The 16,270-nt window shown below is 42.5% G+C and overlaps 1 protein-coding gene across 2 annotated transcripts in view; it reads left to right on the top strand.

Annotated features, from left to right (window-relative positions):
• Window positions 1–16,270, top strand: part of Hr39 (Nuclear hormone receptor FTZ-F1 beta) — a 145,976-nt gene that overhangs the window by 14,787 nt on the left and 114,919 nt on the right. For both annotated transcript variants that reach the window (XM_075670232.1, XM_075670237.1), the window contains one exon: window positions 15,687–15,871. In XM_075670232.1, the coding sequence (XP_075526347.1) occupies window positions 15,764–15,871 (108 nt within the window). In that variant the 5' untranslated portion in view covers window positions 15,687–15,763. The remainder of the gene's footprint in view (window positions 1–15,686; window positions 15,872–16,270) is intronic.

Genomic DNA, 16,270 nt, shown 5'->3' with positions numbered 1-16,270 from the left:
GAACAGCTGAAAATTTTCATTGAGATCTTTTGTAATAACCTCTAACATTTTTCGGCACAACAAAAGCTGTGGTGCTTGCATTAAAAAAAAAATAATATCGCCAATCTGAAGAGTGAATCACTGGAAACAGGAAAAAATAACTTTTTTGACAGTACAGGATGTCAGTAAAAGAATAAAAAAGAACTTTCTAATTCTCTGCAGTGGCAAAAATGATTTTGGTGATGCAGCAGTATAATTTTTTTTTCCGGCACTTTAAGGCAAAAGGGTTGGCAAAGGTGTGGAAGGTACCGTTCAGTGCCTCGCAACAAAAGCAAGCTTTTAGTGACCCGCCACAGCCATATAATGACACCATTCCAGCTTCTTGCATGGACAAAAGGTTACAGGTCATTGGACCAGTCGGTACCAGCTGACACCATTCTTGAGTGCAGCAACTTGCCTTGAGAGCTAGTGGAAGTGACATTTGAACTAGTTCGTAATGATTCATCTTTGAAATCATCAGTACTCAAAAGATGATGGACAGAAAGACAGTGGTACATTGTCTTTTTTATCTCTGTCCCTTGTCTAATGTGTTGCTCAAGTCAAAGATAGACCGTTGGGGGACACAATGGCTCCTTCGTTATATGTCCACATCACTTTCAATTTCCACGTCGGGCTTGTGTCTCGTGCAGCAGCCAAGCAGCAAAACTCTCCAAAAGTGCATGAACACCATAGTTCACCTGAAATGCACATGATCATGTCACAGCTCATGACTTTTTTATATTGCTTTGGTTCGTTGGAAATTTCTTGAACTAATCCTGCATTTTTCACTCTTCGAATGTATTCTCGCCCCTCCCCTCTGCAATGTACAATTATGTACCTTGAGGGTATCACAAATAAATAAATAAATAAATAGATGCCTGATCTTATTGAAATGTGTTCATGCAAGAGCCACACAACCATGATTCATTACATGCAATATCAAGACGAGAATTAATAACTATACCTAAGCACGAGAATGAAACATGCTTGCATACATGTTGACTATGTACTCAAAAATCAATCCCACAGGAGACATAGCACTTGCATCTCGACACATATGCACCAACTAAGATGGCACTGAAGCTGACTTTGTAGCGCTGAGCAAGGCTAGATTGCTTAGCTTTAAAATAAACTCTCAATACATTTAACATGTGCACTATTACGAGCATGTAGCCATGCATCTTTACTTAGAATGACTAAAATCTGAAATTAGTGCCTCTTTGTGCATTTTATTGCAGTCTTTCAGGAATTTGATTTTTTTTCTTCAACAAATGGTTAAAATAATTGGCAAGAAAATGTACATATTGAGTAATATATGAATGGTGGGTGCATAAAATGTGACTATACTAGATACCACAAGGAAAGATTTTAGTACAGGTTTGCAAAAATTGCACATTTGGGAATTTTATTAAGGGAGTACTAAGTTACAGATCTAAAGAATGACTCTAACTGGCACCCAACTGTTAATGAACTAAGCTGCTGGATTATGCAATTGTTCTTAAAGATGCTCACGTGGTACTTCAATTTAATACATTTTTATACTGAATAGAATTCTGGGGTTTTATGGGCTAGAAGCACAATTTGCTTATGAGGTATGCCATAGTGGGTGATTAATCCATCACCGGATTAATTTTGACCACCAGGGGATCTTTAACATGCCCTCAATGCACAGGACATGGCATTTTTCCATTTCGCCCCCATTGAAATGCGGCCGCTGCAGCCCATATTTTTATACTATTGGTAGCTTTACACCTAGGAGAAAATACAGTGGTTGGTGGCATGATGAATCATTTTCCTTTTATAATAGAACCCAGAGGAAACACACTATGTGGCAAATTGAACTGTGAAGATTTTTTATGTAGGAATGTGAGATGATTTGAGTGTAATGTCTGGGATGTTTGGCATGGAATGACTCTCAGCTGCTGTTTGCACAATGAATGATAATTAGTAAAATCTGCCACTGTAAGTGTATATGCCCCCTACTCCATACAAACCCTTAAAAGCCGTTGACGTATCGCTGCTATCAAATTCTTATACTCCTTTATCACAACAACATAGCTATCAACAAGAGCGACTACGTCAGACCACCTTACCAACACTCGAGCTGTGACACTTTCAAATATTCTTTTTTTTTTCCTTTGCCATAGAACTCTGGAATAAGCTACCACGTGAGTGCATCGGTCTATCATCGATAGACGCATTCACCATTAAACTTGAAGAATTATTTTGCTGAAGGCAATTTGTAAAAAGTTGTCGCTCCCGAGCTGCTTTTTCAGTGATTTAACCTTTTTATAAGTGCCTTTCTGAAATTGGTTTGTTCCTGATGTGCCCATGTTTGTGAACACACGTGTATCCGTTAGTAATGTATACATGCATTTTCTTTCTCTTTTTTTTTTCTTTTTTCCAAAATAAAAAGACGCTCACTCCTTTTTCAAAAGCTGTTAGGTTAACTATGTTAGTGTCTTCCATTTTGTATGTTTTCATATGTTTTGTTTGACGTTCTTTGCTTGTATTATATGTGCCCACTCCTGTATGAGCCCGTGTAAGGCTTACAGTATCAAATATAAAAAATGTGGTTTAAAGGGCCCTTAAGCCAGCCTGAACTCAATTAGTTACATAGTGGCTGATGTGTACTAATCTGGTATAAATATAGTGCTGCAAGAATATTGTGAAATGGTGCAGTAATAGCAGATTTAAAGGAGTTTGATGATTGAAAATGCGGCCACTGCTGTTTCTCACTCTTTGCGATTCTCCCAACTGGCGCTCTCTCTCCCTTGCCACATATGCTCAGCAAGTCTACGCAGTGCAGCAAAAGCTGCAGGTTGCATCCACACGCCATAAGAAAGGCTCCTCCATCGTTCGCCCCTAATCGCCTTCTGTGTGAAGCTGACTAAATGAAAGCGTCATAAAATGTCTAGTGGCGCACAGTGGGCAAGCCCCCCTCTATACTCACAGTGGGCTCTGGTCATGTTGGCGCTGTCGTTCCTCGACGACCAACCAATCAACAGCTTTTAACCCTGGTGACATACTTGGAGCACCCTGCTGACATCACAACGCTCTAAGGAGGCACCAGAAAGGCCAGGAGAGAAACAAGGCATTGTTTTCAAATTTTTGGCGTTCCCATTGCATGGTGCACGCGTTTGCATAAAATTTCTAAAAACTTGTCAGAGGTTCTTTAGCGGCCTGTTAATGGGATAGCATTGATAATTAAAGAGGTAATAAATATAAAAAATGGGGCGAAGTCCAACTGCAACAAAATTTCACTTTGGCTAAATTTTTCATAAATGAGTATTATATACCATTAAAGCATTCTTGGCAGAGCTGCAGAGATGGTAATTGCATAATATTCTTGTTAGCAGCCTTTCAGTAGCACTTGAGCAGATGACGCATGCATGCGGTGGTTGTCGTCGTGACCAAGTCCCAGCACACTGCCTCCAAGATTTTGCAGCCCGCCATTGTGCACTAATTCATGCGTCACTTCCCGAGCGATAGTGGCTCTTTTTGTGAGCTTTCCATGCCACTTCCACTTGTATTTCAGACGTCAAATTTTGTGCTTAGGCTCATATATAGCTACACTATCTTAACTAAGTCTTTTACACGGTGCAAAATTTGATTACAGTTTGCCCTTTAAAGCAGTGCCAATGTGCATGGGTAGAAATTTTGCAGGGGTTGGCATTTTCTCTGTACTTTATCAAACAGTATTCTGCAGACAATTCAGGTGGACGTGTTTTAATGTATATATAATTTAGCTGCCAGAAATTATGTAAGATCCTTTAGTTATGTGCAATGTCTTCGTGAAATCGTGGTTTCTCTCCTTTGTTTTCTTTGTTTTACCAAAGATATAGGATCTTGAAACTGACTTTACCAACTTAGTACTACCTTCTATTCCCCACCCCCAAATGTGTATTTTAAAATGATGTGCAGTTTAAAAGCCAACTTATACACTGTGTAATTGATTATTCCTGTACCTTATGCTCTTATTTCTCACCTTTAATTTACAGTACAAAACCCTCAAATGTCTTTAAGGATGTGGTCTCGGTTTTCAGACATTTCATTCTTTGTTTAAAAACCGACATCCTTCTGTTGGTTCTGGTTCTGACAAGTATATTGTGACGGTGTAGGAGATCTGCACTGGTGTTTAATGAAACGCAACAGCAAGGACTCCAAACCACAGTATCGGAACAGTTGACCTCATCTTCCATTCACGCATTGCCAGCACATACCATACTGTAACATAAATCCCTGGGGGCAACAGCGTGGTCCCGGATCTGCCTAAGTTATATGGTGCTAGTCCAACTGGCACGGCTTGAGCCTTGATACGTGTACAAGTTCTGTAGTTGGGGCCACAAACACAGTGGGGACAACCACAGGGGAGACCTCGCATGTCAAGTCGGTCACTTGGTGTACCACGTGATAGGGTCCAACGTAACGGGGCAGCAGCTTTTCGAAGAGGCCCACGCGACGAGAATGCCACCAGAGGAGGACCAGTGAGCCAGGATCAAAATAGACATCTCAGTGGTGGCTATTGTAAAGCGTGTTATGAACAGTCTGAGAAGCCACAAGACGGTCACAGGCAATGCGGCGGGCAGTTTCGGCACGAGCAGGGGCATCAAGGGTGTAGGAGCAAGTTGCAGATGAATCTGTGGGAAGCAAGGAATTAGATGGCAGGAGTGCACTGCGGCCATACAAAAGATTGAAAGCTGAATAACTGCAGTGTCATGGCGCGAAGAGTTATAATCGAGCGTGACAAAGGGCAATGCACAGCATTAATCCCGATGATCTTCCAACACATACATAGCGAGCATGTCGGCAAGCATGCAGTTGTGGCGCTTAGTCAGTCCATTTGTTTGGGGATGTTAAGCTGTTGTGAACTAACTATGACTGGAGCAGTATTGTAGAAGATTGTCAACCACTTTGTCGAGGAAGCAATGGCCGCAATCCGTTAAGAGCTGATGACGAACACCGTGTTGTAGAAAAAGTTTATAACATCTCGAATGAGAAAATTGGCCACATTGGTGGCGCAGCTTGTGGGGAGAGCTCGCGTGGTAGCAAAGCGAGTCACGTAATCTGTGGCGACTGCAACCCGTTGATTGCCAAGTGCTGACACAGGGAAAGCTCCACGTAGGTCCAAGCCAACACGGAAAAATGGCTCACCAGGAATGTCAATCAGCTGGAGTAGGCCAGCTAGACGCGAGGATAGTCTCTTGCGGCGTTGAAAATTCACGTATCGTCGAACGAAACGGGGTAGGGCAGGCCAGAAGAAGTGCCAATGGACGTGGTCATAAGTGCGAGCGACGCCTAAGTGGCCAGCGGTGGGGGCATCACGAAGCTGGGCGAGCACATGCGAGCATAGGTGTTCTGGCACGACAACAAGAAGCTTGGTGCTGTTAGGATCAATGTTGCACCTGTAAAACACACTGTCTTTTAAGACGAAGAGCCGGAATGGGGGGTCCGAGGGTTGTGCGGTGAAGCGATCGATGATAGGTTGTAAGGAGGGGTCACGACGCTGCTTGATGGCGATGTTGAGAAAATCCGTAATGGATAGAACACAGGCATCAGTGTCATCATCGATGAGATCGGGCGGCAAGCTGGATATCGAAACACGCAGTTGGCGTCCTGGTGCAGTCGCCCTGATTTTGTCACAGAAAAGAAGTATTCCTGTAACCATAATGCCCAGCGGTCAAGGCAATCCGTAGGGTCTTTCAGCAAAGATAGCCAACAGAGGGCATGGCAATGTGTAACAACAGGGAAATGTTGCCTGTAAACGTAGGGCAAAACTTTGCAATGGCCCACACGAGAGCGAGGCATTCACATTCGGTTATGGAGTAATTTTGCTCAGAACGAGAAAGGAGTCTGCTAGTGTAGGCAATAACACGGGACGAGCCATTCTGTTGCTGGAGAAGAATAGTGCCAATACCATGATCACTCGCATCTGTACGAACTTTGGTTTTGGTGGCCAGGTCAAAATAAGCCAAAATGGGTAGATTTGTGAGTCTAGCAATAAGTTCGGAAAAGGCGGCAGCCTGAGCAGGTCCCTACGAAAAAGAAATGCCTTTCTTGAGAAGATCAGTCAAGGGACTGGCGATGTCCGCAAAGTTCTCAATGAAGTGTCGAAAGTAGGAAACATAGTCCTATAACGCAATGGATATCGTTCGACAAGTGTCGAAGCAGTGATTCTTTTACAGCACAGACCTTGTCGGGATCAGGCTGTATGCTGGCAGCGTCGATGAGGTGGCCAAGGACTTTGATGTGACGGCGCCCGATATTGCATTTAGCAGAGTAGAGCTGTTGAACGGCTTTTCGGAAAATAGAGGAGAGGCAATGGAGATGGCTTTGAAGTTAGGCAAATAAACAAGAAACATCAAGGTAGCAGAGGCATATGGACCACGTAAGACCACGAAGAAAATAGTCCATCGTGCGTTCGAAGATGGCAGGGGCATTGCAGAGCGCAAACGGCATGACTTTAACTTGATATAGGCCATCAGGTGTAACGAAGGCAGCTGCCTCGCGATCGTGTTTGTCAACAGTAATTTGCCAGTACCCAGAGTGGAGGCCAATGGAGGAGAAATACCTGGTGCCATGCAAACAGTCTAACGCGTTGTCGATACGTGGAAGAGGGTGCACGTCCTTGGTAACTTTGTTGAGATGCCGATAGGCGATAATCCACACAACACCTCCAAGTGTTGTCCTTTTTCTTCACCAATATGACTTGGGAGGCCCAAGGACTGGAAGAAGGCTCTACAATGTTCTTCTCAAGCATTTTGTCAACCTCGTTTTGTATGATAACGCGTTCGGGTGCTGACACATGGTAAGGTCTCTGGTGAATGGGAAGGGCATTGCCTGTGTTTATGCGATGCGAAACCAGGGTGGTCTTACCCAACGAATGACCACCAAAATCGAAGATATCTTGGTACGAAGCTATGAGGGAGCAGAAAGCATCAGCATAATCAGGTCCCAGGTCAGGGGAAATCATTCAGCATAATGGGTCCTGATACGTGGAAGTTGAAGTCGACTCTGTAGCAGTCAAGTCAAGCTGAGGATCAGTAGCCAGTGGCAAAACAGTATAGTGCTACAAGGAATGCAGCGCCACTAGGGAAATATCCAGCAGAAGAACTTGCGTTGATGAACTGACGTTCAGAATGGGAAGGCATGCTTGATTATTCAGAACTGTAACAATGGTGTTGGGTAACGTAACATGGTGGGTTACGAGAACGTCCAGGACAGGATATGCCATGTAGTCTCCATCAGAGAGAGTAAGGAAGGGCACCATTGAGACGTATGTTGTGGCATGGGACAGCAGACGAACGAATTGGCCTCACCTAAGGCAGGACTTGTCTGTGGCTTCGTCGGCAATACATTGGGGTAGATCTAAGCGCAGAACGCCGGAAGAGCAGTCAACATGGCTGGCAGTGTTAATATGGGCAGTACATAGGCCAAGTATGGAAGTTGTGCTGCTATTGGCAACGCAAATGGAAGGGGAAGCGGCAGGTGTAAGCGTTTTCTTAAGATGTTGGCATAGGGCAGAGCTCATTACAGATATCTGATCCCCTGTCTCTATTTAGAGTGGTTATGGACAGACCATCAATGAGAATTTCAATATGGTTGTGTCGAGGAGCAGAGGTCAAGAGAAGATTTTTGGTCCTGGTCGTTCCATTTTTGGTCCTGGTTGGTCCATGCAGCGTCCGGAGGTGACCTCCGGACGCTGCATTATTTATTTTTCTGAGTTGCGGCAGTGGTGCAACAAAGACGGCGAACGTCGACTCGGCAATGAGCGGGACTGTCGGACTTGAGGTGAGGGTGAACGGCTGGGATTATACAACGGAGCGGGACGTTATCACTTGGAGGATTGGAGGGATTGGAGTGAGCATAAAATTGGCCACGTGGGTTATATGCCGAGCTACAGTCAAAGGTGACCTTGGAACGGGGAGATGAGTACCAGCAGCTGCGGCAGTACTGAGAGATGTGGCCGACGCGACAGCACATGAAACAGATGAGCCGGTCGCCTGATGTTCGCCATTCAGCTGGGTTTAGATAGCATACTGGTGGGTGCTGCAGGCTTGGTGCAGCTGAAGCAACCACTGGGACATTTGGAAGCGGACAGCTGCTTCCTTGACTGAGGAGACCCATGTTGGAAATCTCTTGTCAAATGACCGACTGAATGAGTGATACGGTTGTCATGTCATTGTCGAGCGGTCGAGAATAGGAGCTATGGCCTCCAGTTCCCGATGGACACACTCTGTCGCAGGAGGTGTACTTGACTGCTGACGAATTGCTGGAATGTTGATGCAGGAGGAAGTAGCTGCGGTGTTTGGCAGGCGATCGAATCTCTTAACATTGCGTTGGCTTTTAGCTTGTTTGAAGCATCAGCACGCCACAAGGATGGCATCAACTGTCACACAATTCTTGCACAAAAGAAAATTGAATGCATTGTCTGCAATTTCCTTTAGCAGATGGCTGGCTTTATCTGATTCCAACATGTCTTTGTCTGCTTTTTTACAAAGATCCAGCACGTGTTATTTATCGGAAATATATGACTGTGGATGACTGAGCCTGTGTCACAAGCTCTTGTCTGGCTGATAGCTGACGCCCGGCAGGTTTTACAAATGCGTCACGCATCTTTAGTTTGCAGACTTTCTGGCTAGTCAAGTCTTCGTGTGTGTCATACCAACCACATGCGCGCTATGCTTTTCAGGTAGACGATTACGTTGGTAAGCATGAGTGTCGCATTCCATCTGTTATGGTCGCTGATGCGTTCATACCAGGTGAGGCAGTCTTCCATGTCCCTGCCATTTGGGCTGGTGAAAATCCCTGGGTCACGAGGGTGAAATGGCACTAGATGTAATGAAGCCTAGGTGGATGTGGATGGGGCGTCTAGATGTAATGAAGCCTGGGTGGATGTGGATGGGGAGTCGTCGTTTGAAGACATTGGGACGGAACCGATGTGCCCTGCACTGTGGAGATCCAGCACAGCGTCGTAGCGAGCATACCCTGCACATCCACCGAATGTGACAGTGTAGGAGATCTGCACTGGTGTTTAATTAAACACAACAGCGAGGGCTCCGAACCACAGTATTAGAAAACAGTTGACCTCGTCGTCTTCCGTTCTTGCGGTGCCAGCACATACCATACTGTAACAATATAAAGCATGAAAAAGATTTCTTATTTAGGATACATCATCCTTGTTCTTGCCAGGTCAGGCTCTTGTTCTGCTTGACTTTATGTAGGCAGAAAGTACCGTGTTTTTTAAAGTGTGATAGTGTCGCATACTTTGGATATCGAAAGTATCATTTTCATCAGGCACAGAAGGCCTGCCTATGGCAACATGTGTACAATAATAGCAACAATTGTTGCTTTTGGTGAAGAAAGAATTAATTGCTGTGGCAGTAATATACAGTGGACTCTGGATAAACAAAATTCGCAAAGAAATGCCGGATAAATGGAACAGTGGCATCAACTTTGGTTGGCTGCCCATTGTTAGCAAACTTGGGTTAGATGGAGCCCATCTTTTTGTTAACTCCAGTTAAACAGATCTTTAACCGAAACAACCACCTGCCTCATCAGTGTATGAAACAGGAAAAGCCTGACAAACATGTCAAATGGCAATGCTATAAATAGTGAAGTAACTCCAATCCATTTGGCAGTTGCGGGAAAGTTAATGCAGATTAAGGATGTTGAAGTTGCAACAGTGTTTTCATCATGAGGACTTTGCTATAGGAATGTAATGATCCTCAAGAAGGTAGAGAGCACTATGGAATCGGTAAGATCTAGCAGTTAGGCTGCCACTACTGCTTCGTTCACGCCACCAGGAATAAGAGACCTCAAATGATGCTCTTGTTACCTTCTCTGAGGAGACAGTTGTATACACCATCTGTGTGAAGTTCTTGAAGACTGTGATTTTATCGACAAAGACATAGGTATTACTGTTTTTGGACCAGACAGCAAGAGTTGTAGTTAAGTCTGCAGTGCTTTTTCGAACGTGTGGGCTGTGCAGAATTATTGGGAATTTTTTCATGCATGAACACGACCTTGTTTGAAAGAAGGTGTAATAGTTGAAGCAGAGTGTAGTAGTTTTCTTTTTCCCACCATAGTAATGTCAACACAACGCATTTTAGATAAAACAATTCTTGGTGATATTTGTGTCCTTCACTTAAATGAAACTTCAGATAAACAGAACACATTTTTCTGTCCCTTCAAGTTGTGTTAAAACGGAGTCTACTATACATAATGAAACTTCAGATAAACAGAACACATTTTTCTGTCCTTTCAAGTTGCGTTGAAGTGGAGTCTATTATACATATTTCTGACTACGTGAAACAGGGGTGGAAGTGCTATGCAAATTCCGCCAAGCCACCGAGCGGCACCAACTTGCGACAAAACACTGACTTCAAATGAAGTCGCACAGGCATGTGTTGGCTAGCATTTAGCCCCAGAAGCCAACCTAGAGCAATCCATTTCAGCATCAAATTCTTTGGACTGAGGGTCTGTTTGTTGGCGCATTGTAACTTGGCCGCAGGAAATAGAGTCCTTTGTGCTATACATTGCATTACGAATGTTTTAGATAAGTCTTATGTGTTTGCCTAATATGCATACAAGCTAAAGATTATTTGAACTGGCGCTCATTCTATGGGGCAGTCGGGAAAGAAAGCTGTGCTCTCAGCTGAATGAATAAGTCACGGTCTGTGGTTATACATTTCAAGGCTCGTTTGTACACCCTATTGGTAAATTCAATTAATGGCGAGCACCACTCATGTAACATTAAAATATATTTTGCACATGCACGTGAAACCTTTTGACCAGAAATATCCAATGGCAACTGTAATCATCACTCAAATTTGCATTCCAGGTACTGTATATTCTGCACAACCACACCCTGTAAAATCGCACTTTTGCAGGCGCAAAATGCAAACCAAGGATGTAAAGTTTCAGTGTTAGTCTACTGTAGCGGCCCAGTGGCGGTCGTAAAGGGTTGGAAAATATGCGAATGACAGGAATTGCATTTGCAGCAATGATGTTCACGACACAACTTGCGTAGATGAAGTCCAAAAATTTGAAGAAACTATTATTTAACATTCAAAGGTATAAGATGCCTTTTTACATTTACTTTATCAGGCAGCCCTAATAATCGTGCTTGTGCAAAATATTGGTCGGGGACATTTATGGGAAAGCCACTGAACACTTTTTCCCTTATTTTCTATAAGTGTCAAGAGTTTTTCTTACTTTTTGCCAAGTTATTTGGAATACTGGCAAACACGCAATCACCATCAAAGTAACTTCGCATTTATTCTGTGGTACTCTGCTGTGCCAACTAAAAGCCACCAAGAATTGAATAACTGAGGGCATTACGTAAATGGCATCCACTGTGTGATGACAGGTGTTGTTCACGGTTGTCACCCTCAGTATTTTTTGTTCATTGTGCACGAATACATCTAATTAGCTAACTTAATCAACTTACCTAATCGACGAGATGTCTATGAAAAAGTTTAGGAGGTTGTTGAAACATGAGTAATAGCTGGTTTTAAAGCAACCTGGGATTTGCATTACCCAGTATCCTTATCCAAAAAGTCTTGACTAGCAAATCTTGACTAGCATTAACAAAGGCCTATCAACATACAGTGGGTGCTGTTCGCGTAAATCCCTTGGTTATTTCTCTTTTCTTGGCCACATTTAGTTGGCACATCAAGTATGTAACATAATAATGGTTTTGAGGAATGCAAATGGGTTTCCTTTGTCATGTTTATGACATTCTTTTTCCTTAGTGAACTTTCCTCCACCTTAGGAGCTTACACAGGATTGAATCGCCATAACCTAATAGTGCTCTGCCAAATCAAATAAAAAATATCTTTTCTTGATTTGTCACTATTTCACTCATATTGAGCCTTACCTAGCATGCTCCAAAACGCATATCTTCTGCTCCAAAACAAACAATTCCTGCCCCCAACCTGCTCCAATGTGCCAAATTTGCTGCTCTCAGAGCTGCTCGGAAAACCTCTTGGCCGCTTCCATCCTTGTGAATGCATAGTTCCAGTTTATTTTAGCCATGAAATTTTGCTTCATCATATGATGAGGCTACCATTTCACATGAAATCCGGTTCAGGTGCTACAATGTGACATTTTCTTTCAAGAATATTGTGGACTGATTTATGCCAATGCTTATTTTCACAATAGTGAGTTTAAAGGGATAGATTTTGCCAAGCTTCAGTTTACATACAGACACACATGCACATGCACACTCACCCTCTCTGATTTCAAGAGGGAAAAAAAATCACTGCGATCCTAATGTGGCACCTGCTATGGGCAAAGTTTTTTCTTCACCATATTGCAAGGGTGAAGATGATGATAAAGTAGCCTGATGATAACATAAATAAATGGAACATTAGTGAATCTTAGAGACTATGGCATTATGCTGCTTAGCACTAGGTCGCGGGACCAAATCCTGGCTACGGCAGCCGAATTTCGATGAGGGCAAAATGCAAAACATCCGTCTACTGTGCATTGGGTGCACATTATAAAGACCTTCAGGGGGTCAAAATTAATCCAGAGTTCCCCACTATTGTGTGCCTCATAATCAGATCATGGTTACTTGCTGTGGTTTCTTAGTGGCTATGGTGTTGGGCTGCTAAGCACGAGGTCGTGGGATTGAATCCCGTCCATGGCAGCCACATTTCAACAGGGGCAAAATGCGAAGGCACCCGTGTACTTAGATTTAGGTGCACGTTAAAGAACCCTAGGTGGTCCAAATTTACGGAGTCCCCCACTATGGCGCGACTCATAATCAGATTGTGTTTTTGGCATGTAAAACCCTATAATTTAATTTTAATGTTTTTCTTTTCATATCATGGTTTTCGCATGTAAAACCCTAAAATTTCATTAATATAATTTTCAATGCCAACGTGCAGTGCATTTTGGCTGTAACAACAAAACGCTTCTGTTAAATTTGTTTGTGTGAGTACTTTCGTATTCACCTTGCAGTAACTGACAAGCATGCAACTGAAGTGTCTTCACGAGGTTTTCATTGTAGTTTGTAACATGGGACGATCCTGGAAACAGTGCAGTCAGACACATGTCACCTTAATTCATTTTGATGTATTTTGATATATATACAGCTCTGAAAAAAATAGAAACACACAACTTGAAGAGAGGCCGAGCGCAGATTCTTGTGTATTGCTTCAGCAAAAGCCATGTCATCACATGCATGACGTCATCACAGCATAGTATCTACATCACATCACAGATTGTCAACAGCTTTAGTATTAACACAAGCATCTATGTCAAAGCTTTGCGTGCACTAATTCTAACAGTGCGTGGGATGTGCATAATTTTTTCGTAAATAAAATAAGATTTTTGTTTGAGGGAACACTTGTCAGGCGTCACTCAAGTGCTACAGTAATTAGAAGACTGTCATGTTACAAATGAGAATGAAATGTGCATTTCTCATCGTGAGAACTCTCTATTGCTATTGGTATAGCTTATCTGGCAGTGTTTCAACAAGGCTGTTGGCATGATTGTAAATTGTCAATGCTGTATTGTGGTATGGTAGTAAATAGGCATCAATATATTGCAGCTCACTTTATACATCATACCTTTATATAAGGGTCAGGGTGTGGAGAGAAAATAATCAAGTTCCTGCTCCAAGTGTTTTAGCTTTCTTTGTGCCTTGAAAAGCTCATGCATAAATTGCATCCATTATGAAGTCATTTTTCAGTAGCAATTTTTAGATCCTTGCTACCGTTATGGTTGCACATCATGTATCCTTTGTCATCAGCAACTAGTGTATGGTGTAAGAACCACTTTCATTTGCTCTGAATGATTTTCATAAGCGAAGACCCTGCTGCAACAATTTTCTTAAATGCTTCATGTGATAAATGCTTTATTTATACCTTGAAGGTTGTTCGTAGAAGGCAGTTTAGAATTTAGCGTCATTCATGTAGCTAAATCAATAATTTGCCCTAGGTCATTAATGGCGTTGTCCAGCACCTATTATTTGGGGGAAAAGAAAACTGTATGAAATCTGGCTTTCAGTAAACTCTACTGACCACAGTAATGTGTGAAAGTAATATTTTATTGACCTTACAAAAACATAGTAAGTACATTAGACACCTGTTATGATGAACTTGGAGCATTGTGCAAGTGTTTGGTTGGTCTACCATAGAATGACTGTAAAATAAATCTGCTTAACAGAAATTGCTATGCAGGTTTATTTAAGCTGCTGCTATGGGTGTTGTGCTGCTTAAGGGGGGACATTGGTTTCACCCCCCCCCCATAAGAAAAAGCATTTTTGTTATGACTCAAGACACATGAAATTTTCGGCAAATGTTCAGTCTTGTTTGTTGATTGCAAATATGCAATGAACTTATTTCCAAGTCAATTATAAAACATTTGGGAGGTGAGCTGCAAAAGAAAAAAATGCATTGCAGCAAGAGCTAAAATTAAGCAGGCATGCTTCTGATCGTCCGAACAGTGCGACTTAGCATTTGAATGTTTGTACCTATAATGTAGATTCCGAAATTCAAAAGTTGCACCATTGCAAGTGTGTATTTTTGTTATTGATTTCTACAAGATTTTATCATGTCGCTGTGCCCTAAAACACACTGTCATAGTAGTTCTGCACTCTATACTCAAGCATTCAGACAAAGAAATAATTTTAAAAATTTAATGGGTAGCAGAAAGATGTGCCACTCCCAAAATTTGCACCTTGCAAAAATAACTTTTAAAAACTTGGAAAAACTAAAAAGTGTGTGAAAATATACATTTCAAGCTAGGGAATCAGGTAGCTCTCTTTTGGAGCAGCGTTGAAGCTCATTTTTAGCAGGAAAGCAAGCCAGAATGATGCTCTTTCAAATAAGACCCATAACCTGACTGATAAGCAGTTTTGGAATGGCCAACAGCGTTAAATGTGTAATTTTCAGTGCTTTCATAGGCAAAACTGATAATTTAATAGGATAAATAGTGTTTTTTTACTCAATGACATGTCATTTTCAGCTAGTTTCTTGCCAGCAGGTGGGCCGGGAAATGTAGATTGAAGAAAAGAAAAGGAAAATTTATTTTTGTGTTATTTCTTTTATCTTCACCCCTTTTATGTGGCTCCACATTTTGAATTATAGAAACCCAGGTGGTGAAAATTAATCCGGAGCCCTCCACCACCAATGTTTTGTTTTTGATTCTTTTCTATCTTACCAGACCTTCACTCTCTGTAAGATTGGCCATTTTGGTATTTGAAAAGTGTAATTTACCATTCAAGCTTAACAATATTCCTCATTAGTATGCTTTTAAATGAAGCTCACTGCTAATTCACACAAGCATTGTTACCCATATCACACATGTTCAAAAGCACTTCGACATTTTCTTCCCCATGCAGACCTCTTCACTTGTTTCTGTGCATTTATTGAGCATATTTGGTTTCATGGGCCCACTGTGTAACTTCATTCTTAGGACCACCAGTTTCTTAGAGTGCACACAATGCAGCGAGCCATAATGTGGCTCATCATGTGCCTACTAAACCATGTGGTGTTAAATTTTGTATCCAAGGAATACAGTATGTTATGAACCTTATGATTGTTATTTGGTTTACCTTTTTATACATAGAACAGTGTTATGGACTAAGGGAGACCTGGGCATGTCAGTTTAGTAGCCAGATAATTTGTTGATGTTTATTAGTGTTCTTGTTACAGCTGACAGGCAGCAGTGCAAACATGGCCCTAGCCTGTGGGCAGCTGCCAGCTGAGGGCCCGGAAACGCCAGTGTTTTCATGGTGGTGCAGTGCGGCATGGAGGAAGTGCGCGTGTGCCCCGTGGCGCCCCCTCCCCCTTTGGGGGCTGCCCCCCAGGATGACGGGGACGACCCAGAGGTCATGCAGGTGAGCTGCAACTCTTCAGGTCATAAGTGTGCCACTGTCAAGATTTGTCCAAGTACTTTTTTCTAGCTTAGTCTTTTTCCTTCCGTCTTTCTTGAACAGACTGTCGGAGAAGGTATAGGAGATACAGCTAAGTGCTGAGCTTGACTCTTCCTGGTAACACTGAAGTGGAAAAAGTTCTTTTTGAAATGTGGAAATGCATTTAGAAAGTGGGAATGAGTGTGGAAATATAAACAGAAACTTCAATGTTACAACAAACATGAATGCAAATGTGGGGGAATAAAGGCAGCACATTTCATGCAGACGTTGCAAAAATGTGACAACTACTGCATAGGTGGTCTACCCTGTTGAAGGTGGTGTTTGTGCAAGAGTGTTGCACGACCTTTCGCTCATAACTTCGTC

The sequence above is a fragment of the Dermacentor variabilis genome, chromosome 1 (assembly GCF_050947875.1).
Source record: "Dermacentor variabilis isolate Ectoservices chromosome 1, ASM5094787v1, whole genome shotgun sequence".
In the NCBI taxonomy this organism is placed as follows: Eukaryota; Metazoa; Arthropoda; class Arachnida; order Ixodida; family Ixodidae; genus Dermacentor; species Dermacentor variabilis.
The sequence above is the reverse complement of the archived record's forward strand: the minus strand, read 5'-3'. Positions and strand labels throughout refer to the sequence as shown.